This window comes from Embiotoca jacksoni, unplaced genomic scaffold (genome assembly GCF_022577435.1).
Source record: "Embiotoca jacksoni isolate LCO1_2020_lvr unplaced genomic scaffold, fEmbJac1.0.p SCAF_7, whole genome shotgun sequence".
Lineage (NCBI taxonomy): Eukaryota > Metazoa > Chordata > Actinopteri > Embiotocidae > Embiotoca > Embiotoca jacksoni.
In genome coordinates this window covers 6,094,752-6,122,739 of record NW_027185425.1, presented here as the reverse complement: position 1 = coordinate 6,122,739, position 27,988 = coordinate 6,094,752, and the positions used below count along the sequence as shown (strand labels likewise).

Genomic DNA, 27,988 nt, shown 5'->3' with positions numbered 1-27,988 from the left:
TTGTCTAACCTTTCCCAGAAAATGACCCAGTTTTTACCTGTTTCACCCACACAGGTGTATCTGTTCTCACATGGCAGCTAAATCCAGGAAGATGCGTCTTCTGGGTGAAGCCGTTTTAGGTTCGGAACACTTTGCAAATTTCAGAACCTTGTATTGATCACTTAACATGTCTGTACCATTCATAACATGGAACAATGTTCTCTACATTGTGGCAACATCCCATTTTAAATTACCCATCCACCGAGATTAACAGATGAACAGTTTAATAGACGGTGAACTGCTCCCAAGCATATATGCTCATTGTAAACATTTCTTAACATTTTATGACTTGTTGTCAGAGACAAAGCAGATATGTAAAAGCCAGAGTCCACCATTATTACACAGTGAAGATCAGGCTGCCTCTCTGGCTGTGCAGCAGCACTGCCGGGTCTCATCCTCTTATGTCATCTGACCTGCGTTTCATTTGAATTTAGTTCCAAAAAAGGAAAAAGGCCAGGCAGTTGCAGAATAGTGATGAAGTGATTCATTTATGAAGTATTTCGCTTCTGTCTTTTACTGCAACAAAAATCAATTACAGTAAAACGCTGCTATTGATATGTTTACAATTCACAGGGGTCATGTGTGTCTGATGAAGCTGAGTACATAAAAAAAAAGAAAAAAAAGAAAAAAAAAAAGGGGGTGATTGATATATTCCTGTCAACACAAGTCAATATTTGCTTTATCGAGTCAACAGTCATGGTATGATGGTGGAGAGGAGGAATCTATTATTACTTCCTTGTTATCGGTTCATTTCTGGATCTGGGATTTTTTTTGTGACGTTTGAGTGTTTGGTTTTTGGTGAGATTGTTTGCGACAATAACTCTTTCATCATGGTTTCTTTGAATAGCTTTTCTTTTTTCTTTTTTTTAAGTTCCCACTGGTTTTCTAAGAGGTTTAATCCAAAGTTGTTTTTTTTAAATAAATATCACTAGAATAGGTAGCACTTTGGTAGCACTTACTTTTAGCACTTTGTAGTTTGGCTTTCTTGAAGAAATTGTATTTTCTTGATTCTTGTTGTTCTGGGTTTTGTACCCTCATGGTTGAAATGCACTTATTGTAAGTCGCTTTGGATAAAAGCGTCTGCTAAATGAAATGTAATGGAATGGAATGTAAAAGAACAAGCTAGAATTTTTTTTTTTTTTTTTTTTTTTTTTTTAATTAGTGCCTCTAAAATAAAACTATTAAACAAATGTACAAAAATATGATATTGAACAAAACATCAACATGATGGAACATAAATATGAAATAGTTGGTGTTTCCGGTGAAATTCATCCAAAACTGATTTATGTAAAAGTCCACTGGTGGAGGAGTGACTGAGTCAGTGAGTGCACATCATGGTACCCTAACAGCGAATAACCCCTGAGCACGTCGGGTCGGTCACTTGAAGCGGATGATCTCCTGAGTGGCCATTCGGATGAGATGGTTGAAGTCAAACTGGATGTACTTCCTCCAGTAACGTCTGTCTTTGCCATAGATTTGAGCAGGATAACAAGGACTACCTGAAACGCAGATTGGTTTTCAGCTACAGTGTAAATACAAGTCTGTATCCGAGGATCCACAGCAGATAAATACAGTTTCGGCCGAGCTTGTTGCTCAACTCTGAATACCTAACGCAGCCCACGTGAACACAGTGTATAAATAAAAACTAAAAGGAGTACACGTGCAACTCATCCTCTGTTAAGTACTGCTATGAAACAAGTTTGTCAAAGTTAATTTTGCTTAATGAGAGTCTGAAAAATGAGCAGGAAGTCAAAGTCTATTTTTCTGAATGCAGAGTAAATCCTAATGGGTTACGGACAAAATCAAACTCTGCTGACCTACTGACACCAGCTCAGCGATGCCATAATGACAACCTGTTTCTAACTTGAGTTAATATCTGGGCAATTATGTTACGACAACTAATACAATAATCAGTGAAAGATAAATCAACTGCGTAAAGGAAAATATGTTTGTAAATCGAGAGGCTACAAACCTTCAGAACTGGTTGAAATCTCCAACTCAGGAAAACTAAACACTGACAATCTCACTTCTAAGTTGTTCTCTTGCGACCTCTAGAGGTCTAAAGCTTCAGCCCTTTTTACGGGCGTGGGTAGATAGTCCGGTATCTGAAGTTAAACCTGTAACATGACACCTGCAAACACCTTCATGTTTAATGTAGTCCACTAATTTGGTGAGAAAAAATGCTGCTTAAGAGCAAAAAACATTTGGTTAATTAATTAAATTAAATTGTACTTTAGCTGTGGATGGATACCTGTCTTTGTACATTATCTGGGAGCATGCTTAGGTGTGTGTGTGTGTGTGTGTGTGTGTGTGTGTGTGTGTGTGTGTGTGTGTGTGTGTGTGTGTGTGTGTGTGTGTGTGTGTGTGTGTGTGTGTGTGTGTGTCCTTACCGATGCCGTGCAAGATTCTGGCAACAGCTCTTCCAGAAAACTTCTCATCACTTCGGTTGGCAAGGAAACTTCTGATGTCGGCTCTGATCTGACTCTCCCAGTCCAACAGCTACAAATAAACACAAACACAACATAAGCCACAATATTCACAGGCATAAATTCAACTAAAACGGCGAATGGTCTGCAATTATGTAGTGCCCTCAGAAGGCTTACAAAGCACTTTACATATTTCGCCTCTCATTCAGGCACACACACTCACACGATGGTGCTAGAGCTGCCATGCAAGGAGCTCGCCTGCCATCGGGAGTATTTGCGGTTCAGTGCGTTGCCCAAGGACACTTCAGCATGTGGACAAGTGTAACAGGGGACTAAACCGCCAACCATTCAATAAGTGGACAACCACGCTCGACCATCTGAGCCACAGCCGGCCCCTAAAGCTGCCGAAATGTGTTTTTCACCTTGTATTTGTCGAGCTCCTCGAGGTCCGCTGGTTTGAGGGTGTGGTCTCTGTCTCGCCTCTTGTCGAAGTACTCGGAAAGAAGGTTTTTCAGCTGCAAACTGCGACTCTGGTCCAAATCATCCACACGGGACGAAACACTCTGGAAGGCAACACTGGAAGACAACACGCATAAAGTTAAGACACGTAACACGGAGTGCTGACGAGCATAACTACAGGTTGATGATTGCAATCCTGCCACTGACAGTTATTTTCTTATAGATTCATCTTTTTTGGTTATTCAAATTTTCCCATGAATTGTTTTATCTACAAATCATTTTAAGTAAATAGCAACAACAACAAACAAAAAAAGCCATCAGTTCCCCAAAGCTCAGTTTGACTAAACAACACTACAACTCTTTACTGTCACAGAACATCATATCATAGACTATGATTTTAAACATTTTTGCCAATCAATTTGCCAAATATCACTTTAATTAAAGTTAAAAGATAAAAAAAATAATAACTTGACAAATAGTTTTAATAACTTGTAACATCGATCAATCTAAGATTTGGGTGGAGTTCACCAAATCATAATTTAAATTTAGGAAATGCAAACGTGATATAACAAAGGCAAGACCAAAAAACATCTGTAAAACACTCTCAGTGAGCTCTGACAGTTTATCTTTCAAGAAACTAAACACAAACATCAGTAAGCTGAGCTGGAGATGAACTGTGTGATACATTTGACCGATGGACAGCAGTGGCAGCTTTTAAAAACTGATTGTACCTCTTGAAGGCCTTAAAAGAGGATGTCAGCTGGTACAGCTGCGTTCTCTCTTGGTCCTGTACTCGATTGTGGAGGAACTGACTAACTCTGTCCATCTCCTCGTCACTCAGGTCGCCGTAGGAACGGAAGTAGAAGGAAGGGGAGGAGAATTCAACCAGAATGCCGCTACGTCCGCCAGCTGAAAAAAAACTAAATGTTAATGAGCAAAAGCTGCTGTGACCCAACGGGAAATAAAGAGAAACTTTGGGACAACATTAAACAAAGGCACCAAACTGAATGTGAATTGGAGGAGCGCAGTATCTAAAACATCTCGGCCACCAGGACCCACCATCCATCAGAAGGGACGAATAAGGTCAGAAGGAGAGAGTGTTGCAAGTATGTGGAACGAAAACTAACACAGTTGGCGTGAATATTTGAAGATAATTAGTGATATAATATTAAAAAAAGACAGAAAGCTTTGTGTAAAATGTTTTAATGGTTTAAAATAGCACAGTTTACAAGCACCCTCATCAACAAACCTCTGTCAGTGCTCCACTGCAGCTGTCGGAGTCCTCGCTTCACGAGAGGAAGCTGCCATCCCATCGTGTCCGCGACCTCGACGACGTCAAACTCCAGCTGACTGCACGTCTCCACACGCTCGCCTGCCATCCGCCTCCTGGCCAACACCACGGCGACCGGATGACAACTGAGGGGAAGAAAGAAGTTATAGGAAACAAACCTGATCAAAGTTGAACCGGTTTTTTTTTTTTCTTTTAAATTTAAAATTTGTCGTGATGAAGTCCTTCGACAGTCCAACTACATTTCATCATGGAAACAAACGGAGACGTGTTGGATGTGTCAAAACACAGACAAACACTTCCTACATTTTAGTGATTCTCTGGAGCTGTCTCGGCCCATCGTAGCAGCTGACTTTACACACAGACGTGGTGGGGTGGAGGAGCTCCACAAAGCGCCGTGGGTGCAGCTCCAGGTAGCAGAGCAGCGTCTCCACACCTGAAAAAGAAACACGCAGATATAAACGTTTACCATTTTGCTCACCTAATTTTGACAACTGTCCTGATTCTAACCGTTTTTATTTCAACTTCTTTCCTTTTAATGCTGGTATTTTTGGTTTATGTGACATGGCGTAGAATTTAAGTGACGTAAAAAAAAATTTTTTTTAAAAAAACATCTCAGTGCATCAAGTCAGAAATGATTTTAAAAAACATGTTTATTTTTATGTGCTTTCCAGGAACATATATTAGTTTTGCTTCGTTTCATTGACTGACGTATGTTCCCACTCACCTTCCTCTGTGATGTCCAGAGCCTCGACAGTCTCCTGGATGGGAATCGCTCTCTCATGTGTGTGACACACTCGCTCCCTGGGCCAAACACTGCTCTCCGCTTCCTGGTTCCTCTGCCAATCAGCCCCCTTGTCTTCAATTGACTGCTCTTCTCTCCTCTCTTCTCCCTCCTCCGTTTCCTCTCCTTCATTTCTTTCTTCATGGACGGGGAGCTCAGCTGAGTCAAGATCTGACGTCTCCTTGCAGTAAAAACGAGCTCGTATCACACTCATTTGCTTCAGTGTTATTTGCATTTAATTGTTTTGTATGAAGATAATAATGAACCATTTTCCCTTTTAATTACCTGTGCAGCAGTGGGTTCTGGTTTCTCTTGCTGAGTAGGAGGTTTCACGCTGCTGTCCCGATCACGTTCATCCATCATCTCCAACAGCTCAGAGTCGTCAACGTCCTACACACGCAGACAGATTTTTTTATTTTGTTTACTTTGCTGAAAGTTTTAGTTTGAGTACGATGGACTGTAGACAAAAAAAAAAAAAAAAAACTTTTTGGAGCAGCATGCAAACTAAAGACACACAGAAAGGAGGAGTTACCTCAAAGAGTTCCTGTTCTTTCTGGTGAATCTGTTTACATTTACATGCTGGGAAAACTTTCTGGACCAGTCTTTTCACTGTATAGTAGTCCACTGTGTCTGCATAGATATGGCGACGGAGCTCATGGAGATCCGCACCCTGCGCGCGCACGCACGCACACGCACGCACACACACACACACACACACACACACACACACACACACACACACACACACACACAATTAATTTACAATTGGAACATGTGATATGAATGACAGGTAGATAAAATAAGAAAAAATACTCAAGCCTAAGTATGTTAGTAGATATGAACTATCTAAGCATTACAAAGACAAAAACAGAGCATTACTATGATGAACACAACTGAGGACATCGTTAAAAACACACATACAGCCAACATAGCTGAGTTGTGGCAACATCACCTTCTTTCAATCCATTTGTATTTAACATTTTGTGAATTATTTTACAGCAATAGAATAAACAGAGATAACAGTATCATCTTAGAATTCGGACATCGTAATATCACGATAAGGCATGAATGTCGTCTTTTCTTGGTCTTAAAGGCGGCAGCACAGTCAAGTGATGTAATTTTCTTAACATATGACTTTTCTACCTTCTCTATCGTTTGTATTTAACCACTTAGGCATTATATCAACATTGCTGTTGAATATTCAAATCTCATTGGGTAAATATTTTGTGAAAGCACCAACAGTCATCCTTACTATATCATCACAATATCGAGGTATTTGCTTAAATCATATTAAAAAAATAAATCCATATCAATCAGCCATAATCAGGACACGTTCTTCCTATGAGGACTGTTTAATTCTCACCTCAGGGTCCAGGAAGAGGTGACAGTGAGCCGGTTCTCCATCTCTCCCTGCCCTCCCGATTTCCTGCACATAGCTCTCAAAGCTCTGTAACAAAACGTGTCCCATATAAATAAAGACAGTCAAGAAGAAAAAGAGATTCTAAACTCATTTTGGATGCAGAAAGTGAGGGAGAGAGCCAAAGTATAGGAGTCAAAGTATTTCATTGTGCTTCCAAGTCCACCATGACGAGACATTTTTTTAATATAAATCAGACCACTACCCACCTTAGGCATGTTGTAATGGATGATACCACGGACGTCAGATTTATCCAGGCCCATGCCGAACGCCACCGTGGCCACCACGAGTCTGAGCTCTCCACACATGAAGTTGTTCTGTACACGTCGACGCTCTGACCCCGACAGGCCGGCGTGGTACGACTCAGCCTGCCATTTCAGCGGTTTACGAATCTTCTTACGTGCTAAACACGGAAAGACAAGATATTGTGAAGAAAAAAGCTGAGTCAAAGAGACAGAAGGTGAAAATATGAACTGTGGTAAAGGCTTTTTAAAAGGGAAATAATAATGATTTCCATACCAGATATTAACATTCCACCCTTTCACCCTCCACGTTCATCTCTCTCCTCAAGTAAAGTCGTTTTTAAATCATGCAAAAATATCCCACACTCACCCAGTTCTTTCTTTCTCTGTCCTACAGGGTTGTGTTGTGTTTGGTTGATGCCACTTGTTTGGTTGTTTTCTTTCACTAGCACCCCCTGCAGGCAGGTTCGGAGCAGTGCGGCCACACGAACAGTCTCCTCTCTTCTGGTGCAGTAGACGATGATGGAGTCCAGACAACCAAAACGATCTCCTTTCAACAGGGACACTAAAGCCTGAAAATATAAAGATGGAAGAGACACAGAGAGGGGAGAAAAAAAAAAGAAAAAAAAAGACAATTGTAAATATTATTAGACAGACACGACGGAAGGATTCATGGAAGTGCTGTAGATCTTGTGTTGGTACTCATCAGACCTGATCCTTTTCTTTATCCATGGACACAGACAGATTCAGGTTTGTAGGCACAGCAGCATATCTGACAGCGATGCCGTTCTGATCGCTGATGTTCAGATGTTGAGCGATGTCCTGAGCAGTGGACATTGTGGCTGTAGCCGTGAGTCCCAGCAAGCATTGCACTCCCAGGCGCTCCCGTAGTACCTACAAACAAACACCGCATAAAATACTTTTTAGCTTTTCGCTTGCTGAAAAGAAAACTTTTATTTTACTTTGAATTTTTTGTATTATAATCAAGAGAAACACCGCTTGTTCTAAGCGGGGAACTGAGATTGTTAAGCACGTAAAGAGAAAGCACACATTGGCAGCTGATCAGACTTGTGAATTATAAAACTCTTTTTTACTCTCCAATATTGTTTCAGAGTTTTCAATCCCATCTTGAGGACAGCTCATGTCCACTCATAGAAAAATCCACACATTATTTATAGTGAGTATAATGTACACTTTACTGCAGCTTCATTAATAAATGATAAATGGGTCAACTCGCAGTCCAGGAATCCACACAGACACCATCATTAACCCACCTTACAGAGCCTCAGGTAGCAGGGTCTGAAGTTGTGTGACCACTCTGAGACACAATGAGCTTCGTCTATACAGGCAAAGGCCACAGGAGGGAGCTCCTGAGCAGAAGGCAGACATCCTGAGCCTGAACCTCCTCCACCAACAAGGGCCTCTGGAGAGAGGAGCAACATACACACCTGGCCTGACTTCACCTGGAGACACAGAAGGAGAGCATTTTACTGAACATAGTACAGATTTACTTCAAGTTTAAAGTCTCACCAAAATAGATCTCACTGCAGTTTACATAAAAAAGGAGCTGTTGAGACACTCGACTGAGACTCTGAACTATTTATGGGATCGCTTTGTGTTTTTTTACATTAAATCCATGAGCAAATCAGGCAGAGAATAAGTACGACCTGCATAGATGGGTTAGTATTCTGGATTTTTATTTTTAGATCCAATATTGACTTTGATAGCTCATGCTCATGCAAATTGGTTGAGTCTGCATAAATTATCGCAATCACGAGGTCATGATTTCCTGGAAGGACTGACTAATGCGGATCAGTCATGGCAAGGCTGATACCTGAACCACTTCCTTTTACATCCGTTACCTTTTCTATTGCAGCTTCTCTCTGTTTCATCGTCATGTTGGAGTGAATACAGGCAGCCTTCAGTTTGGCTGGCAGGCCAGACAACTATATACATACACAGACACAGACACACACACACACACACACACACACACACACACACACACAAAAGAATCTGTCAGCTGCATCACTGATCTGAGAACAGCTCTTTTTCCATCTACTGTGAGTAGGATCAGAGTGTTTACCTGATCATCCATCAGAGAGACTAGAGGTGAAATGACCAAAGTGATGCATTTTGATCGCTGTGCATACAGGTAAGCTGGGAGCTGATAGCACAATGATTTACCCATCCCAGTTGACAGCACAACGAGGGTAGAGAGACCTAAAGAGAGAGCAAGAAACAGACAACCATTTCCACAGAGATTATAGATATGCAGATGTGTGCAGGTGCATAAGGTTATGTTCTATACATACCTGACAGGATCCTCATGATGGCTTCCTCCTGTCCTGATCTAAATGATTGATAGCCAAGGTCTTGTAGAGCTGCATACACTTCATCAGGAGTTTCTGAACAACAGAGACAAAAAATATATATATTTTTAAACAAATGTCTGTTGCATAATACAATTCAGGGTTTTCAGAATAAGTTGACAGTTTTTACCCTGAACTTTCCCATCGTCTGTGAGCTGATAAAGTGGCTCCATGGGTGGTGGAGGAGCAGGACGTTCATAGTCGGGACGAATCACATTCAGCAGCACCTCATCTTTATGTTTGATGTCCACTTCCTTTTCCTGTTGGTGTTGCTCCGCTTTGATGCTGGGAGATGCCACTGAGTTGCACAAACACGTTAGAATTTAAACATACACAAAAAGGATGTTGACAAGGGTGTGAGGTAAATACATTTATTACTAATTCTACTATTTCAACAAGCACATCTCCACATCTCTAGAACTTCTCAAAGGGAAAGAAAAAAAATATAAATGTAAAGCAAACAATAATGCCACAAACAAAGTGGTTAGTTGAGGTGGAAAGCAGTGTAGAAGTTCAACAGTTTTACCCAGAGGCTGAGATCGCAGCGTTCCCGTCGCCCTGGCAACCTCCTCCAGGGTGGGCAGTTCGAATGGCTCCTCTTCAGCAGGCTTGTCCTCAGTAACAGGAGGTGGAGGAGCTAAAAAGAACACATTTGACACTATATTGTTTGTGCTTGCATGACAGGAAGTGGAGCGTAACCACGTAGAAATATAAACAATTGATCATTTATATCACAGTACATTGTCCGTTAGGAGTCTGGGATTTCTACAATGGCCCTGATGTGTTCAAGCCAACCTGTGTATTTAACAACAGTTCTATAGTGTTAGTTATATAGTTAATAATGAATGTTTATTAAGTAAAAATCAACCCATACTGTTGTCAATGCAGTATACAACAATCAGTGGGGTCTAGTTGGGAAGACGAGGTGATACTTGTTCAAGTTTTTTTTTACTATGAATGCTGCCTAACTTTGTTCTGTAGAATATAGAAACTCTATATTTAAAAGGTAGAAGCACCTGAAATTCCGTGCAGGAGAAGCATACATGTTTAATCTAAAGAAAATGAATCAGTCCGTACGCGTGTTGCTGTGTTTACCTCGTCCCTTGCATTCATTAGCCCAGTGTCCCGTCCCTCCACACTTGTAGCAGGTGTCCCCCTGCTGACTCAGCCCTCCTCTGAAGCCACCTCTCCACCTTCCTCTGCCAAACTGTCCACTGCCTCCACCAAAACGCTCTCCTTTCAGCTGGAACTTCTGCATGTACAACTGCAACACACAGAGATTAATGACACAAAAACACTTTTTTTTTAAAGTCTGAAAATGTTTGGAATTATGAGTTATTATCATAATTTATGAATTATGTTAAAATGGATGCATGTAGGACACTTCTGAGATTAAGATCAAATCAGCGAATACATAAAATGAGTAAATACATCCTATCTCCACAATAATTACAGGTTTTGTATGTTTAGTCTGATTTAAATCGATAGTAAAATAGAGATGATTTGTGATATTTTGAAAGGAATCATAATCAAAGTAAATTACAGCAATTTTAACCTTACCTGTCTGCGCATAGCCATCCCTCTTAGTGCATATCCTTTGACATGAGATTTCTTCTTCAGATTTATCTTCACAAAGTTACCCTCCACGCCTTTCATGGCTCTGTCAAAATGAGCAAAAAATAGTTCCCAGGCTACAAGTAGAGATATTAAAATGTTATTTTGTAGTCCAAGTACATATTCAGTCTCACCTGGCTGCGACAGCCTGCGTCCGATATAGTCTCTTAGCTCCAAATTCCTCGTCTATTTCTCCTAACAAGTTCTCCTGTGGCACCTTGACAGATATAGGACTCTTTCAGATAATCTTCACTACATGCATTTGTACAAATAAATAGCATATACTGTCGTATGCTCTGAAATGGATATTAATTCCCCTACTCACCTTTTTTGGTTCCTTGGTTTCTTTCTCCTCTCCATCCTCTCCATCTTCTTTTCCTTTTTTCTTGGTTCTCTTTTTCTTCCCGACTCCTCCAGGAGCTGGACTTACATCTGAGCTCTCTTCTTTCTTTTTACCATTCCTCCGCCTCTTTCTTACTGCTCCTTCCTCTGTAGTATCTCCCTCCATGTCCCCCCCCCTCTCTCTGCCTCTTCCTCCCCCGCTTTTTACCTTTGGATTTGGGACTACTCTTATTATTGTCTCCTGGTGTTATAAGTGTTGCCTGTCCTCTTTCCATCTCCTCACCTCCCTTGCTCTTCTCTTTTCCTTCCCCTCCTCCTTTCCCTTTTCCAGAGTGTCGTCCAGCAGATTTCGATGCACCATCACTGACTATTTCATCCCCCATGATGTTCTCAAACCTTCCATCTCCTCCCTCTGCATCCGTTCCTTCTTTTTCTGCTCTTCCACCTTCTTGTATTTCCTCTCCTGTTTCTTGACTCCTTTCTCTCTCTCTCCTGTTCTCCACATCCATCTCCTGGTTGCCTGCTCCGGGTTTCTCCTCAGCTCCCAACTCTCCAAATACCTGACACCTCTCCAGCCACTTCCTGTCAACAAAGTTCAGCCTGGTGGCAGGAGAGGGCCGTCCTCCGGAACCTTTGCCGATGATTTCTCCTTTGAAACCTCCAAGAAACTGTGAGCTTCCTTTCAGCCCAACTGGAGTTCCAATATCTGCAGAATCAATACCCTGATGGGGAAGAGTTTTTAATGTTTCAGCCTCCATTTTGCCTCCTAAAGCTCCATTACTTTCATTTAGCTCTCCTGTGGCATCTCCTTCTGAAGTTCCTACAGTATGTTGAGGAGATAAAGATGACAACAGGCCAGATGACCTGGCTGGAGGGGCTAAGATGGAGGCACTGAACTTTGAAACAATGCCTTTACTACTTTCACCGCCGTTATTGCTGCTGCTGCAACTAGTAGCAGCATCTGCAGATCCATCGCTAGAAAGTCTGACAGGTTCAAATGGTTCAACCGGCTCCTCGCGCTCCACTGGATGCAGCTTGATTGAAGCGAGGGACCCCAGACGTGGCTTAATTCCTCTGTAATCAAATACACAAAAACAGGATGGGGTCACACAAATCATCACGAAGTTAATCTATTCAAGGTTTTTATGTAACTGTCTGACTTGGAAACTCAACATGGTAGGAGTAAAACTATTGGCAGTGTTGGTAAACAGCATTAAAGTGAACAACCCTGATCATTTCCAGTTGACATTAAATTACTTTCCCTTGTTGAACTACCTTGGTGAGAAGGGCCTGGATTCGGGGCCCGTGGTTGTGGCCTTGGCGGCAGCAGCAGTAGAACTGGGGCTGTTTGTAGGTAAAGTTTGTCCATCTTTTAAGGAGTTTCGAGGTAGCCGACCAGGAAGGTACGATTTCTTCAATGAGACAGGTCTGTCCTTTTATAGTAAAAGAAGACCGTAACAGTAATGTTAACACCAAATAAATGATCGCTACTGTGATTACTTTGTTGCTTCAACTTTGCACAATTAGGAGGTATTTAAGGGTACAGTTCTCCTCTCTTATACGATAACAAGTTCAGTCATGTGTTTTACCTTACTGAGTGAAGCCAAGTTGTTTTTAAGCTTTAGGCCATAATACAGGGAGGAAGCTTTGAGACTGTCTCTGTCCTGGGATGTCAGTCGGGGAGAAGACACCGGCAACGCACTGCGATTCAGATGGGCACCCCAGCTGTCCGATTCCTGAATTCACACAGAAACAAAGACAGAAAGAAAAAATGGTGGAACTTATAGAGGATGAATAATAAAGAGGGACACAGTGGCAGAGAATAACAAAGTAGTAGAGTACTCACAATAAAACAAGTTGTTGCAGTACAGTAAAAAATTTTGCAAACAGCTGCAGTCACAAACTTTCTTCAGTACCTTCTGGGCTGTGCTCAGCTCGGCTGTAGCTTGATCATGACCGCTGGCTGCATCACTGCTGCTGTTCTCTTTGGCTTGTTTCAAACGGCGGTACTCTTTATACAAATCTGCAAAGACACACAGAGTTGTTTTCCTCTGTCATGAAACTGAATGTCCCAAACAGCATAAGACAGCCACCGGATTCCCCCGACTGGGAGATCAAACATTCAGGTTTGTCCTTTTATTCGTCAGCCGTCTATGTGTGTGTGTGTGTGTGTGTGTGTCTGTAGTGCAATTTATGGTCAGTACTCACTCCTGGTCTCCTCTGCAGCCTGGTCAATGTCCTCCTGGAAGTTAAAGAGCTTTGTAATTTTCAACTTTTATGAAAATGTTAACACGCTGCCAACAACACTATCTGTAGCAATAAGACCAAGTGGGTAAACAGAGGCACAATCAAAACACACAACATGCAAAACAAAGTGTCCTGCCATTGCTCATTTGCTGCCAGCTAATACGTGCTAAAACATTTAAATCACCTTGTTCGGTTTCCTCTGGTGCTGCTTGACAAACCCCTGCTCCCAGGTCTTCAGATTAAGTTTCACCTTGTTGTAGCGATCCATAGTCATCACAGGGTCGATGAACTACTGCATTTACCTGTCCGACTCATCCATTTCACTTTAAAATTACAAACACCATTTAAATTTGTATCATAACGTCAGTCAGGCGAAAGGTAGTTCACGTTATAAACGCGACTTTTTTTGCTCTCGGTTTTTTTTTTTTTTTTTTTTTTTTTAAATTAGCAACGAAAACTTGAAGGTTTTTAGCAACCCTTAGTCGCTTCAACATCTGTTTTCTCTAATAAACATCTCCGCATCTTGAAAAGACGAAAAACGCCGTAGTGCATTTGCAGGTCCTCCTTCCGCTGTGTGTTGTTTACGATTTTCCCGCGCCGGAAAGTGACAGCTTGTGTTGCCAGGTCCTTCCGGTATCCCCCAATACCATAAAAACCTAGCTGAACTTATATCAAGTCGCAAAAAAGCATTTCTTCAATGGTGTAAATATAGAGATGACAGAGATGAAAACGATGGTCGCTGTAGAAGTTGTGAATAAATTACATTTCGATTGCATATCTGTTTGATAACAAAATTGGCAACCTCATGTCGCGCAAGCGCTTCCTCTCGGCTCCACAGACTCCGCCCCCTGCATTAAAGGGACAGGAGTGTTTAAAGTCTCCGTGTACATTTCCCATAATTTCCACATTTTCATCTTTAGTTGATTATAGATTACGTCACAGTTTACCCATAACATTCCTTTCGATTAAATATTGTGAAGAAACACAACACTTATCAGTACACCAGCCCACAAAATGTAATAAAAACATACTTTTCAATAATATTATTGTTTGGTTTTTTTCCCCCTTAGGACATAGCACAAGTGTTAGAAGAAATAAAACAATCTCATTTTGAGTTCTTGCAGTTCTGTGTTGAATCACTATCATTATGTGTAGTCGTTACATCAATTGTTTTAGTGCAATGGGCATCGAGTCTGACTATGCAGCATTCTTAATGGCACATAAGGCAACCTGAATTGTTTTGCAGGAAGATTTTAAGCCTTTTTTTATAGGTTCTGAATTGCTGAATTTCTGCATGCTGCTGCTTTGTTCATTTTTTAAATAAAAATGTTTTCTTGTGTCCATGAGAAGGCTGATAGCTGTCTTACACATGGGACTGGTTTCACTGATGCTTATGCAGAGCAACAAAGTGTAATCACAGATCTTGTTTTTTTGTCAGCCTATCACTCTAACACATCTGCTTAATCAATCAAACTATAATTTTTTTATAAATAAATTATAATATATTTGTCGGTGATTGTAAGCAGATAACTGATGCGGCGCATTGCATCAATGGTTAATCCTATCCAGCCATGAATTAAACAAGACAACACAGAGTAACAAAGAAAAAAGACTTTTATTATTCGTGTATATAAAACCATTAATTATGGAAGATAAATCATACTACAATGATTATGGCTCTGATAGTGAGGAAGGATTTTATCATGATGAGACATCAATTCATTCCAGCTGGGAAACCTCATGGAAGTATGCACCGAGCATCTTGATTCCTTGAACGTAGTTGGATCTGAAAATGGAGAAATAAAACAAATATTGTAGTATTTTATTTTGCAATTAAAAACCTAAACAAAGAAAATCTAAATGTCAATTTAACAATCACCAACTTAAAGATAAAAAAAACCGTGGAGGTGGTAAACAAGAGTTAAATGATCATACAACAAACTTTTCTCTTTATTTTGATTATGTTCTTCTTTAACTTCGATATCGCCTCTAAATTCCCAAGAAGTGAAAGTCGGTGCTGCGTCGAACCTGTTGAGCTTTTCGTTCTGGGAGTGAGCTCCGTCGTCAGAGGATCCTACAGGGAGCAGCATGACGTTACGGCCTGTGGCCTCCTGGAAGGTCAGGGTGACTGGGATGCTGCCTCCCTCACGAGTCAGGTCAGGCTCAACACCAAAGACTACAGCAGCAACAAGGAGGAGGAGGAGGGAAGAACAGTTATTCAGAAAACAAACGTGACAAAATATTTGTGTGTAAACTAGCTCAAAACAGCTGACACTTTCTGTTAGCTCCCTCCTATAGTACTTCCTTCCAGCAAACTAGCCGGGTCTACGAGAGCGCCGCAGACGCGCTATGTAGATGTAAACATAAAACGGATCTGAATTGATTGGCTTCACTGTTATTGATTACCCAATGCGGCAATGCGAGTCAGCATTGGACCAAGATCCGATAGCAGTATCAGTAACGGTGCATCCCTAGAACTGACCGTGTCATCATATGACTCTTATCATGCCTCTGTACCTGTCTTCATGGCCTTTCGACCAGCCATGTAGTGTGGGTGGTTGAAGTCAGAGACCCAGGCTTTGGCACCGTGGCCCATGTGTATTTTCAGTTTGTTTGGGCTTCCACGTTCAGAAAACGTCTTCTGCAGATGGCTCATAACCTTGATAGGGACAAAGAATAATAACAGTACAATGAAAGCACAGACAAGATTTTTAACATAAGATCAATAACAGCTATTCTTCTTAAGTTTCAGGAGGTCATAAACAGGTAGTGACAGATTGAAGCTGTATTAAAGCTGGCCCACAGTCTAACTTCAGGCTGAAGCTGATTGAGATTTTGTCATTCAATACCAAACAAATGTCACTAAATTACCTCTCTTTGTTTCCCAAATTCAGGATCTGTCTTAAACATTCCTCTTACTACATTATCATGATGTATGGATGCTTTATGCATTTTAGTAACACAATTTGAGTTGGAGATGAAATATTCTTTCCAAAAAAAACTGCGTTGATAACCCAAAACACTGAAGACACATGAATACTACAAGACGACGCTATTAAGAGTCAGTTAGGTGCAATCTTTGTCTACCTGCTTCTCCACATCTTTGGGGTCCATGTCAGGGACAAGGCGGATGGAGAACTTGCCGATGACCTTGCGGGGGATAACAGTCTTTGCTCCCGTTTCAGAGAAAGCCCCCTCGATACCATGAAGAGACAGACACGGGTACCTCCAGCGGTGCATGAGGATTTTCTCCTACAGTGGAAAATATTAAAAAAAAAAAAAAAAAAAAAAAAGCATTACACTTTACATAAGTGATCCAGAGTAATGCAACACATTTTGGCAACATAAATCATTTCCTTGCCTTGGTGTCATGCAGCAGCTGCCCAACTCCCACATCTTTGCAGTACTCGTCCAGGTCAAAGTCAATCTTCTCGTACAGCTTTTGCTCCTCTTCTGTCAGAGGGGCTACGTTGTCGTACATCCCGGGAACCAAAACCTTCCCCTTCTTGTCAACCAGGGAGCCTGTGTAGGAAGTGACAAATTAGTGACCACAATCTGCTTCAGATGAGTTTTATGAAATGAAAGCTCATTCATCAGCTTCACTTGCCCATTAGTGCAATGAGGTCAGTCATGGCCTCGTGTACAGAGCCGCCAAACACGCCTGAGTGGAGGTCCTTGGCACCGCACTCCACCTTTAAGTTTGAAAGTTAAACATTATTATCATGCATCAAATCGCAAGTTCACAAGTAACTGGAGTACATTTGTGTTATTATGAAACACTGCATTACAGGAGACCTGGGTTTGTTCTCACCACACTTTAACTCATTATGCTAAAAGTGTAAGAGGCACTATAATAAGACTCCACCTCAATGAAGAAATAGCAGATTCCTCTCAGACCATAGGTGATGCAGGGTTTGGTCTTGCCCAGCCAGTAGTTGTCAGAGATGCAGATGTAGTCCACGTCTTTCAAAAAGGTGTCTTTCCTAGAAAACACCAGTTCATCCAGGCCCTCAGATCCGGATTCCTCCATCCCCTCGAAGCAGAATTTGATGTTGATGGGAAGCTCCTGCAGCACGAAGAGAAACATTAGAAAAGAGAGAAAAAAAAACCCGCCATATACAGTAGATCATCACCAGGCCTCACTGTGCACATCGAAAAAAGATAAGTAGGATGAAAGGTGGTCACTGATTTCAGCTGAAAAATCAGGGTGATTTTGAGGCTATACAAATGATTTAAATCCTTACATAGATCTTCACTTTCTAGAGTTCAAAAAGAGCAAAAACCTTTTCATTTGGAACACAACTTTCTGCATCTGTTGACTGCAAAGGTGAGTCAAAACAACACACAGGGGACGAGACTCAGTTTAATCATTAAGTGATGGCTGGATAAGACGCAACATGATTTTATTCCAAGACCTTTGACCAGGATAAGCACTGCTGACGGCTCTCAAGTGATCAACAGGCAATGACCAAATTAGTGGTGTACTTTAACACAGAGATAATCCATTTCTCAAATATTATTAACAATGTATAATGTCTCCATATATAAGGTTACATATATTCCAAATCTAAAATCTCATTGCTTTGTAAAACAAACGGTTCATAAATCAACTTAAAAAAACAAAATAAAATGTCTGTGTGAACGTGTGCAACAGATGGATTAATTGAATGATTATTTTCTTTGTCTGATAAACTGTAAACAACATTTCCCATCCTGAAATAGACTGCCACACCTCTGTATTTCCAATCAAACAGCATTCCTGTCAGTAAGTACTGATCACAAGGAATGTTTTCTATTCAGCACTCTACCACACCTGACTTATCATGTTATATAAAAGCAGCTTGGGGTTACTTCTGGACACACTGTAACATTGCATCATCATATCAGCTGGCTGGACATTAAGACACCACAAAGTGATGATGGCGAGCTCAGATCTAACATCGGTGCCCAATGATTTCTGATCATTTAAGCTTTTCTTTTTTCTTTAATAGAATAGAGAAAGTTTAGTTTGGGAACGTGTGAATAGGTGGGAAAGGTAATCGGCTAAACACTTTAAGAAGTGCTGTGGGATTCAAAATAGGAAGTATGATCCACTTGAAGCATTTCACAGAGTTTTATATCTCCCTTTTCCTTAACAATGTAGTGGAAGTGTGGCAATAACTATACCTGCTGAATCTTCTGATAGGCCTCAATGCAGTTAAACCAGGCCAACACTGGTCCCTTGTCATCAGTAGATCCTCGTCCATAGAGCTTACCTATGAGAAAGCAGAGTTTTACTTTAAAGATTAAAGTATCTTTCAAATTATTCCGTGGACACAAGTTTTTGATTGTTGAAAAATAAGATAATTACAAGAAATGCAGTTCACTTTAAGTTCATTACAGCATCTGATGCCAATAGCATCGCTATAGACTTTTAGTCTTGCTCGAATGCACATTTCCCATTGGGAATGAAACCCTTGTTCAAATTGGAGGCAGATCTGTGCGTGTCTAGTAGAACATGATGTTAGCACAAACTGAGCTGTACAGAAAGGAGGAAGCGGACGTGCTACTTTCCGTCAGCTGACTGTCACCAGAAAACGCTTTCAGTGCTGGTATTATAAGCCGAAAAAAATCTCAACGCAGTAAAAACAGAAGTGAAAAGCTTATCAATATCTGACAGTCTATAAATGCTGATGGTATCAGAAATAAACCACAAAAACATGGCTCAATAATATGACTCAATAAATTCAAGTCCAAGTTTAAAGTGCTTTATCTGTCAAGTATAACAGTAGTAAAGGAAGCTGACCAGGTTAATTGCAATACTCATGTATTAAACAGTTTTACAGGGTTTATAGTTCAAATCCAGCAGAGTCATTGTGTTATTTTGTACCTCGCAAATACACTGTTAAAGTTAAACTCATTCAAGTGCAGCATTTGCATTGTTCCGGGGTAGGTGTAATAACGCAGTCACTAATTCAGGAATTGTGGTGGCTTATGATACAAAAACAAGAGATTTAATCAAGTTACAGTTTATTTGTGAAGTAAAGCAGAAGCTGCATAAATAGCATCTGTCATCATGCAGTACATTTACTAAATAAAATGCTTTTGAGTGCATTTATGATTCTTCTAAAAACAACAGTGCTGCTTTCCACTATACCTGTGCGGACTGCAGATAAGACAAGAATACATCTCAAACCTAAAACATGAGGTAATTAGTCTGGACTTTGGAAACATGTCGCAAACTGTGATATGACCACAGGTACAAAGCTGATAAAAGCTCAAAAGAGCATTTAAATAGGAAGCTATGTTTGAGTAATAATGATATTATTCTGTTACCTTAGCGTTGCCAAACTGTTCTCTTTGTTTTTGGCAAGACTGCCAACAGGTCATTTATTTCAGTGAGATTTGATACTAAAAGTTTAACAAACCACCCAAAAAGGATGGTGTAACCATTACATTGAAGACTGGGAACCGAAACCTTGAGGATAATCACATAATGCCTTGTCTTACATGCCAGACAGCATTCCAGTCTGCTTCAGTAACGCCATGACATCTGGGACTTTCTGGATCATATTAAAACTGCTCTGAGGTTACTTTTATACAGAATATTACCAAAACAGAAACCAAAAATATACTGCGCTTACCATCTTTCTCTACCAGAGTGAACGGCTCTGTATCCCAGCCATCATCGATGTTGGCTGGCTGGACATCGAGGTGGCCGTAAATACACACCGTCTTCTTGCCTGGGTCTGACCCCAAACATCCCAGGACGATCGGAGGCAGCGGGATCTCCTCTCCAGAGGGAAGCTGGAAGGACAACATTTAATTTAACTGAAGGTTATGGGTGACATAGAGAGCCCAGTTTAAACATTTGCATTTTTTGACAAACAAGTGCAGACATCAACAGCCCACTCTCACACCCTCTTACCTTCTGGTTGCCGATGTCCACCATCTCCACCGTCCCCCCGAGCTTCTCAATGTCCTTGGCCGCCATCTCCATCATCCTCTTGATCTCGCCGCGCTTCTCAGGCCAAGCAGACACACTCTGAACGCCCACCCAATCTGCAAGGCGCTGGCAAAAAAAAGAACAATTCAAATAACTCGCACTGTTTTCAAACAATGGGTGTTTTATATATTCTATCCCTGCTTTGGTTAAACTGTGACCAATAGAGCCAGAGTGAATGTTTCTCAGCAGGGCTTCTACAAAATTGAACTACAGCTACAGTTAAAATGTCACTGAAGCCGACTTCATCAGGTCAACTAGTTTTACATTTATGACATTTGGCATATAGTCTGGTTCAGTCAAGGCGAATAAGTTACAATGTTGTTCAGTATTCAAGACTCACAAAGCACGATTTGATCAAGTAAAGACACACATTTGGCAACTATCTGATCACCATAATGATTAGTTGATCGCAATATCAAGCGGTCCAACAGGAGGTGAAGTTACACTGATTTACTCTGTCAAATCTGTGACCTCACCTGCACGTACAGATCCTGATGTTCGTCCACATACTTGAAAAGCGCTGTGAGATGAGCCATTTTTGCCAGCGACAGGAGCTGCAGGTTTAACAAGCAGAGTGGTGTCAGTCTACTTCGAACCCCTTGTGATATCTTATGGCAGAGACTCCGCCCACCTGCAAACCTGCTGACAGTCACTGTATTTGTAGCTCCTCCTTCATCATGCTGGGTGAGAGTGCCAGAAGTTGAGTTGGTTATAGTTTTGCAGAACTACAGTCACAGCTGACTGTCCCTTTACTTGTAGAATAATAATGTGGGTAAATGTCAAGACCAAAAAGGCTCTTATCGGAAAGTTACATTTTGGAAATGTCATATTAAAGGAGAAGTCTGATGTCCTTTTAGCAGGAATCTGTGGACCATAACATTTATCAGGTCCCGCACACCCATGTGGTAAACCATTCAAGGTGTTTGAACTTGAGTCCATTGTTGCTCCAGGTTCATTCACAGAATTTTCATTCAAATGTTTTAGTATGTGATTTGAGTAATTAACAATTGCAACAATAGTCGATTGATCGATCAGCTGATCAATAGAAAATGAATCACCAACTATTCAGGTCATCATTGTAAATGAGAATTGGTTCTCAATTGATTTTACCTGGTTAAATAAAGGTCATATATATTTTGATACTTGTTTTAAGTTTTTTTTTTTTTATTATTGAAAATGTGCTAAAAATTCTCTGAATTCTGCTTGGATATGATTATTTTGTGGTTCTTCTTGGTACCACTGGTTGAAATTGTCATTTTTAACCAGCTAATCAAATTAATCTAGAAAAAAAAAAAAAAAAATCTCCAGATCGATCGGTAGTGAAAATATCCATCACATGCAGCCCTAGTTAAAATACAAATAGTTTATTTACAAAACATGTGGAAAAAGCTCTGCATAAACCAAGAGTACTTTCGAGATCAAGAGAAAAATATAACCTTGAGATTGGCTTGTTTTTAACATTGAACATACTGCAGGTAGGAGGTTATTGTTGGCTATTATACAGGCATTTAAAACCAGCAGGTTTAAAAGCGCCATGCCGTAAAACACTGCAGCTAACTCGCAGTAGCTGAGTCACTCTACATGACGCTGACTGAGAGGTAGCCAGTCCTGGAAAATACTTTGTGAATTTCTCAAATAGAGACCCATAAAAACCGCCAGTTCCGCTATAAAAAATTTTTTTTTAAAAAACAACTTACTTCGTGTTCTATTCCCGTCCAGCTGATGTCCACATGTGACTCCTCTCACCTGACAGACACTTCCTGTGTTTGTTTTTTTTTTTTTTTTAAATGACAAATCAGCAGGTTTAAAGTCGAATCCGTTCGTTGTGCGCAAACAGCTACCGGAGCGTCACGGCGCAAAGGATTGTGGGTCCAGAGACAGTTTAGTGACAAGAGTTACCCTCTCTGGCAAATCTTCATAATGTAAGGACTTTTCAAAGAAACGGCTGGTTATAGTTATTCTGCTCAAATTTGGTGCATTTTTAATTGGAGTATTTCCATTTCATTCAATATTAAATCGAGTTTTCAGACCCTTTCTGTCCCATTAATGCTGTGCATGTCCACATTTGGTTATATTTGAAATTTTCTGCTGGATTACATGTTCCTTTATGGACTGGGAAAACTCCACAACTTTATGCTCTATCAATTTTAAAATCCACTTGGGAAAATGCATTGTTTTTCCAAGCCTGTTGACGTTTTAGGAGATAGGTGGTTATTACAGAACAGAAACGATGTAAACATGATGCATTACTGCAGGTTAGACTAATGACGTACTTCCCGTAGTCTACTAACAAATAGTGCTCATCCATGTTAGGACTCTTACTTGTGTAGCGCAGGAATCTTGACAGTAGTGCATTTAAGCATTAGATAATCATTTTGCAGATCCAAATGCTCATATTTCTTGATTTTATGCCAGTAATGAGCCTTTCAGCAACATTTTTTTAAAAGACATACTACTAAGAGCCATGAAAACTGTACAATAAAAATTTTCCATTTATTATTTTTTTTTTTTTCCATTTCATTAATCCTTTTTATAGATCTTCAGCAGCAAATCCTCATGGTGCCTGGAAGCAAAATAATTTGATTAGACATTTAAACAATTGGTGGCATATCAGCAAGGTTTATAGACTCACCTGTCCGTCAAAGCACCGCTGTTCACATTTCTTTTCTGCTGGCCTACAAACCTCTGTAGAGCACATGAAATAGATCTAAAGGGAAACGACACATCAGCAAGGTTTAGAGAACTTTGTGTTAGAGAAAGTTTCTTCATTACAAGATGCCACTTAACATCTTGAGATGTTAATTTTCTTATCATAGAACAATCCCTTGATCAAAGTCAGATATCCAACTTGAGAGACGGGCGAGTCGTCGTACACATTACCTTGTTTTGTTGCATTTATAATAAACATTCACGTTGCTGTGAGAGCAGTTAATATTGGCCTTCACCACATTACCATGTCAGGGTCACTGACACTATTCATTTATCCTGTAAAATCAATCTGACATGAGGCCAAACACCACATTTTGACTTACTTCTTCATCGAGGTACGTGTTTGTCATTTGATCCATAAACTGGAAGGCCTTCACTACAAAACGTATTTGGTGACTATTTTGAGGAAGGTCGCTGACTTTAAGGATGGACACATGTGGATCATGAGGGTTGGCACACCTGCAGACACAAACATAACTTAAAGTGAGGCAAAGTTAAAGTTGACCCTGAATAGCTATGCAGTGATTCAGACTCTCAAGCTTACCCTTCATAAATAAGCACCAGAGCATTCTTTGCAGAGCGAGGGTAAGCCAAGCAGTAGTTGACAAGAATCACTGCGTCTGGTTTGGGAGACTTCAGGATCAATTCAAGATATACAGGATTGCCAAGGAGCAGTCGCAAGGGCTGATGGTAAGTGGGAAGATACTTCGTATAGGTGTCATCTGTTCAGATTATACAGGAGAGAAAAAGAGCATTTAAATGTATATTCTCATTGCAGCCAAATTAATCAAGGATTTGCATATTGTAGTTTGATGGAAAATAATCCAACCTGTCGCTATTTTCAACAGAACAGCACTTGAGCCGCTGGAAACGACTTCTGATGGCAGACTGAAAGTTGGGGTCTTGACCATGTAGCCAACGCTGGCTAATGACTGCTGAGCCGTGCCAGATTTGCCATATCGACACTCCACCAAGAACCTACAAAAGACACGTGTTAAAGAAAGTCCATTAAAACACGTCAGAGAAACAAATCAATATTTAATAGTCAAATCAAGAGTAGGACCAGATTTGTTTTATATGACCACCATTAGCCCCTTAAGATGCATTGTTGAATGTACTGTATAACCCACTAACCGGAGTGGATCACTTCTTGTAATTATGCCATACTTGAGGTTCAGAGCTTGGACAATAGTCTGCACCTCAGCCAGGTAGATCTTCATTTCACCAACTTCCTGTTCAGAAATGTAAACGTTCCACACGCATTTGCTTCAGGTCACACAGAATATTGGCTGCACTGACTGAGGTGCAGTTTCCAAGGCTACCAGCATGTTGAGAGCCAAGTGTCCTCTTAAAATCTCAAAACCCATGAATTATCCATCTATAGCTATCTATCTATCTATATTTTTAAAAGGAAAGACATGTAGCAGATGTGAAATCACAAGTAGTGAGTTTGGGTTGTCTGTCAGAGACAGATGCATCACAAGTTCATTTGTGACAGAACTTGCAATGACAGGTCAGGAGTTTTATATCAATGGCCATGATTTCATTCAACAAATCCATCTATACAGTTGAAAATTCACATCATTTAAGAGCTGCAGCATTTAATTCTTGATTATTTGCCTTGTGAAAATGCAGTAGAAGATAAGTGCAAGTCTGGCATATTCATCAGGCTTAATCCAGTTTTGAACATGAACAAGGTGAGTCATATTGTGAAGCATTTAACAATCCTGAACAGACCAAGTAGCTCTGTAGCTTAATGCACTATATTTAAAAAGTACCAAAGTGGCAAGTTTGTTGTTTAAAGAAAGGATTAACTTACATAAACACGAGTCCCACATTCATTGACTCTGAACTTAAAGATGGCAACCATGTCATTAACAATGACTGGTTTACACTCTGGGCTCCCAGGAATAAGAAGTCTGGTGGGGTCCACAGGGATGGATGCAGAGTCGTGACGAATGGCAAAAACAAAGTGTTGATTGGCCGTGCACTCTAAATTGAGGGGGGGGTAAATACAAATAAAAACAAATAGCGCAAGAGGAAATTCAACACTTGAATGTGCCCACTTAGGTGTTGTTGGTAAACGTAGTCAATTGAAGCAATTAATTCATCAGTGTGCACTACATTGACCAAAAAGGCTGAGTTTTCCTACGAGTAGAGCAATGCCTGCACCTGCAGTGCCTACATGACTAGAACACATTGACCGTGAGCTTCAACATCTAAACCCGTTCTGCAGCGTTTCTCCTCTTGCAACACCCACTCAACCGGTAGAGCAGAGTTAGCAGAACTCATTCCTTCAATTGACTTCATTTACCATCAACACTGATTGGACAACGATTTAAAAAGTGGATTAATACAGAAGTGTTCCTTTAGAGAACAAGTCAAAATGGAAGAGTTCTACCAGGTATCTCCAAACATAAGCCTTACCATCCATTGGGTAGTAGCAGGCATGTGTAAAGCGATCCACACAGCATCCAATCTTCTCACAGACTGATGAAGCTATTCCCGAGATACCACAAGCCACCCGCTCTCCCGTGGGGACAGCACAATCTGAAACCAAACATTTAAAACAATTTGCCATTCAAAAATCCACAGATGTCACTCCGGTGTGACGTTATTAATGTCAATGCATGTTCTTGCAGATACAAATCAAATATCAGCTCATTTGCCAGACACAGTTTACACTCACTTTGCGCCTTTGTTGGGTTCACTGCTGGTGGTGGAGTGGTTGGTTTCAACCACCATGGGTGTGGTGCTGGTCTTGGAGTGGTTGGGTTATTGCACTTTGACGCAGTTTGCCCACCGGCACGAGGGGACAGACCGGGGTCAAACTTTATACTCTTCTCACAAGATGCGGTAGAAATTTGTGGCTGATCAAGCACATCGATGTACAACAACTGCACACTGTAGCCATTAGTCTGAAATAATTTAAAAATAAAGCTTTGGTAAAAGATATGAAATCAATTCTAATGGGATGTTCTATGGAATAAAAAAAAAAAAAAAGAATATTACGGAGGAAATGCAATTGATTACTTGTTTTTCCACATGGCATCCAGTGAAGGGTACAGTCAAGGTCTTCTGGTGAAGGTTCACACTATAACCACAATTCTTCGGAGCATCCATGATGGACAGCAGGTCCTTCAAGCCTGCAGGGAGAAAATTAAACCAAAATATCTTTCAGAATAACATTCACATTCATTCAGAAAAAAATGTAAACTTCACTTGTTTTTTTTAAGTACATACCCAAAACTTTAACCTCACTGAACAGGTTAGTTGGCAGAGTAATTTGGAAGCCAGCATTACTGCAAACCAATTCCAGCCCAGGATAACCCTTACTCAGATTGCCAGTCCAGCTCCCTGGATGGGTTTCTACAAATTCTACCTGGAATCCATTTTGTGTGGCACAGGTCGAGTTTGCTGTATCCGAATCTTCCATGTCCACCTCGTCAGCAAAAGGGTCAAAGGATTCCCTGGTGACGACACCCACCGCTTCCAGGACTGCATCCAGAGAAATGTAGTTTTCATCACCCTCCTCCTCCTCCTCCTCCTCATTGTCATAGATGTCATCTAGAGGTGTAAGGTGGTCATTATCTGATGTCACTGACAAAAGGGCATCAAAAAAACTCACCCTTATCCATAAAGTGGTATTTCTATGTAGCTTCAGTTTACCTTTTAGAAACACCTTATCCATTACAACACACACACACACACACACACACACACAGAAAATACCTTCATTCATTAATGTTGTTTTGTTTGTTCAATTGCATGCAGTTATTCCAAGACTTTGGTTTAATAAAATCACACACACAGCCTGACCAGATAATTAATGTGACACTAAAGTAAAGCAAAAGTGATGGCTAAATAAAAATTTTACCGAAAATGCAACTGGGAAAGTCAAACGATGTTATAATTAGGTCCAGTCATGAAATCAAATCAGTTTTAGAGCCATAAAGTTTGTTAACATTAAACAATAAACTACCACCCATACCAGATCAAGTAAGGCTGCAGCAAGAACACCCCTGGGTGTTATAGGCTGACTAGGCCTATAAAATAAAATAAAAAATAATCATATTAAAAAGTTTAATTAGAGCAATCTCTCCTCTCCAGAATAAGTTCTTCTTTCTTTAAAAGTAAGTCTCGCTTCTAACGCAACCGTCAGGTCCCGGTTAAATGCATGTGGTGAAGCGGTTTTCTTGCTTCTCGAACAGGTTTTAGAGGCCGCAGACATGTGGAAGACCCCTGTCGATGTGAACACCTGAAGAGTCATGAGAGTGCACTGTGGCTTACCTGGAAATGAAAAACTACGCGCTTCAGACCACTTTCCGGTTTCGTACAAACGGATAAATTGAGTCCGGTTGATCCGGCCCCATCCCCGGACTGACAGCAGCAGCAGCAGAGTCCCGGTCAGTACCACCAGCAGCTCGACTCGGTGCCCTGCCATGGATCCAAGAGAAAGCGTTTCAAAGGTGCCGAACACCGGATAAAGACACGTAGGGCTCCCTCCCCCGCGAAAAGCCCCGGTTTCAAGTTAACGAGTTGCACCTGGTGACTGCTAATTGGGCACGTAACGAAAACCGGCCTATTTATGCTCAATGGGAAATGCCGTGGGGGGGAAAAAAAAGAAAAAAAAAAAAGACTTCTTTTAAAATGGTAAATGAATTGGCCAAGATTTTATCGTGAAAGAAAATAACATTTATAATAGTCTAAATTAAAACGCAAAATTGACTTAAATCTTCTGGCATGCAGAATACATTTCTGCAAGTTAGTTGTTTTTTTTTACATATTCATAATTGAAATAAGTCAGACATTAACTGTGACCAAAAAAAAGAGGAAAAGTAGCTGTCTTTCTGGTTTTTAAAGTTTTCAGTAACTTGGTACAGGCATGTTACCCTTTCAAAATGTGATACCATTTTTTTTTTTTTTTTATAATTCCATGTAGAGAAAATGTTCACATGCTCTCTCTTAGTTATAGGTCATATCCATGTTTTAAGGCAGGGGTCTTCAATGTTTTTCAGGCCAAGGACCCCCAAACTGATAGAGAGATGGAGCAGGGACCCCCTA

At 40.6% G+C, this 27,988-nt stretch overlaps 3 protein-coding genes across 3 annotated transcripts; all 3 read right to left on the bottom strand.

Moving 5' to 3' along the window:
• Positions 1 to 1,219: 1,219 nt before the first annotated feature.
• On the bottom strand, positions 1,220 to 13,804 carry recql4 (RecQ helicase-like 4). Its single transcript, XM_069176911.1, is given in 29 exon segments — positions 1,220 to 1,538; positions 2,430 to 2,538; positions 2,888 to 3,041; positions 3,656 to 3,833; positions 4,174 to 4,340; positions 4,519 to 4,648; positions 4,940 to 5,177; positions 5,282 to 5,386; positions 5,529 to 5,666; positions 6,360 to 6,443; positions 6,623 to 6,816; positions 7,026 to 7,227; positions 7,367 to 7,549; positions 7,930 to 8,118; positions 8,518 to 8,601; positions 8,742 to 8,878; positions 8,971 to 9,063; positions 9,158 to 9,325; positions 9,554 to 9,664; positions 10,123 to 10,291; positions 10,588 to 10,687; positions 10,776 to 10,858; positions 10,967 to 11,159; positions 11,161 to 12,057; positions 12,259 to 12,416; positions 12,573 to 12,719; positions 12,900 to 13,006; positions 13,192 to 13,225; positions 13,415 to 13,804. Coding segments are annotated over 29 exon segments (4,764 nt in total). The 5' UTR covers positions 13,505 to 13,804; the 3' UTR covers positions 1,220 to 1,416.
• A 1,022-nt stretch (positions 13,805 to 14,826) lies between these two features.
• cndp2 (carnosine dipeptidase 2) lies at positions 14,827 to 22,017 on the bottom strand. The gene is made up of 12 exons (XM_069176681.1): positions 21,913 to 22,017; positions 20,692 to 20,769; positions 20,138 to 20,281; positions 19,854 to 20,016; positions 18,397 to 18,485; positions 17,096 to 17,296; positions 16,838 to 16,922; positions 16,592 to 16,752; positions 16,318 to 16,482; positions 15,748 to 15,889; positions 15,259 to 15,406; positions 14,827 to 15,016 (listed from the first exon to the last, which is right to left on the bottom strand). The coding sequence occupies exons 2-12, from the start codon at positions 20,749 to 20,751 to the stop codon at positions 14,950 to 14,952; spliced, it is 1,425 nt and encodes a 474-aa protein (XP_069032782.1). The 5' UTR covers positions 20,752 to 20,769; positions 21,913 to 22,017; the 3' UTR covers positions 14,827 to 14,949.
• A 752-nt stretch (positions 22,018 to 22,769) lies between these two features.
• On the bottom strand, positions 22,770 to 27,368 carry LOC138214700 (zona pellucida sperm-binding protein 4-like). Its single transcript, XM_069176475.1, has 12 exons — positions 27,215 to 27,368; positions 26,168 to 26,491; positions 25,958 to 26,070; positions 25,614 to 25,842; positions 25,352 to 25,474; positions 24,744 to 24,916; positions 24,059 to 24,156; positions 23,754 to 23,902; positions 23,469 to 23,646; positions 23,248 to 23,383; positions 22,848 to 22,922; positions 22,770 to 22,778 (listed from the first exon to the last, which is right to left on the bottom strand). The coding sequence occupies exons 1-12, from the start codon at positions 27,366 to 27,368 to the stop codon at positions 22,770 to 22,772; spliced, it is 1,761 nt and encodes a 586-aa protein (XP_069032576.1).
• Positions 27,369 to 27,988: the final 620 nt, after the last annotated feature.

Bases quoted from the DNA above. Each gene is read 5' to 3' on its own strand.
- cndp2 (XM_069176681.1), bottom strand. From the start codon at position 20,751: ATGGCTCATCTCACAGCGCTTTTCAAGTATGTGGACGAACATCAGGAT. The intron at 17,297-18,396 runs GTATAGTTATTG...TTCGTGCTGCAG, and splicing joins CCTATCAGAAGATTCAGCAG to GAGCTTCCCATCAACATCAA. The intron at 15,890-16,317 runs GTAGACAAAGAT...GTCCCTATCAAG, and splicing joins CCAAAGATGTGGAGAAGCAG to GTTATGAGCCATCTGCAGAA.
- LOC138214700 (XM_069176475.1), bottom strand. From the start codon at position 27,368: ATGGCAGGGCACCGAGTCGAGCTGCTGGTGGTACTGACCGGGACTCTG. The intron at 26,071-26,167 runs GTATGTACTTAA...TTCTCCCTGCAG, and splicing joins CAGTGAGGTTAAAGTTTTGG to GCTTGAAGGACCTGCTGTCC. The intron at 23,903-24,058 runs GTTAGTGGGTTA...TGTCTTTTGTAG, and splicing joins ACAAGAAGTGATCCACTCCG to GTTCTTGGTGGAGTGTCGAT.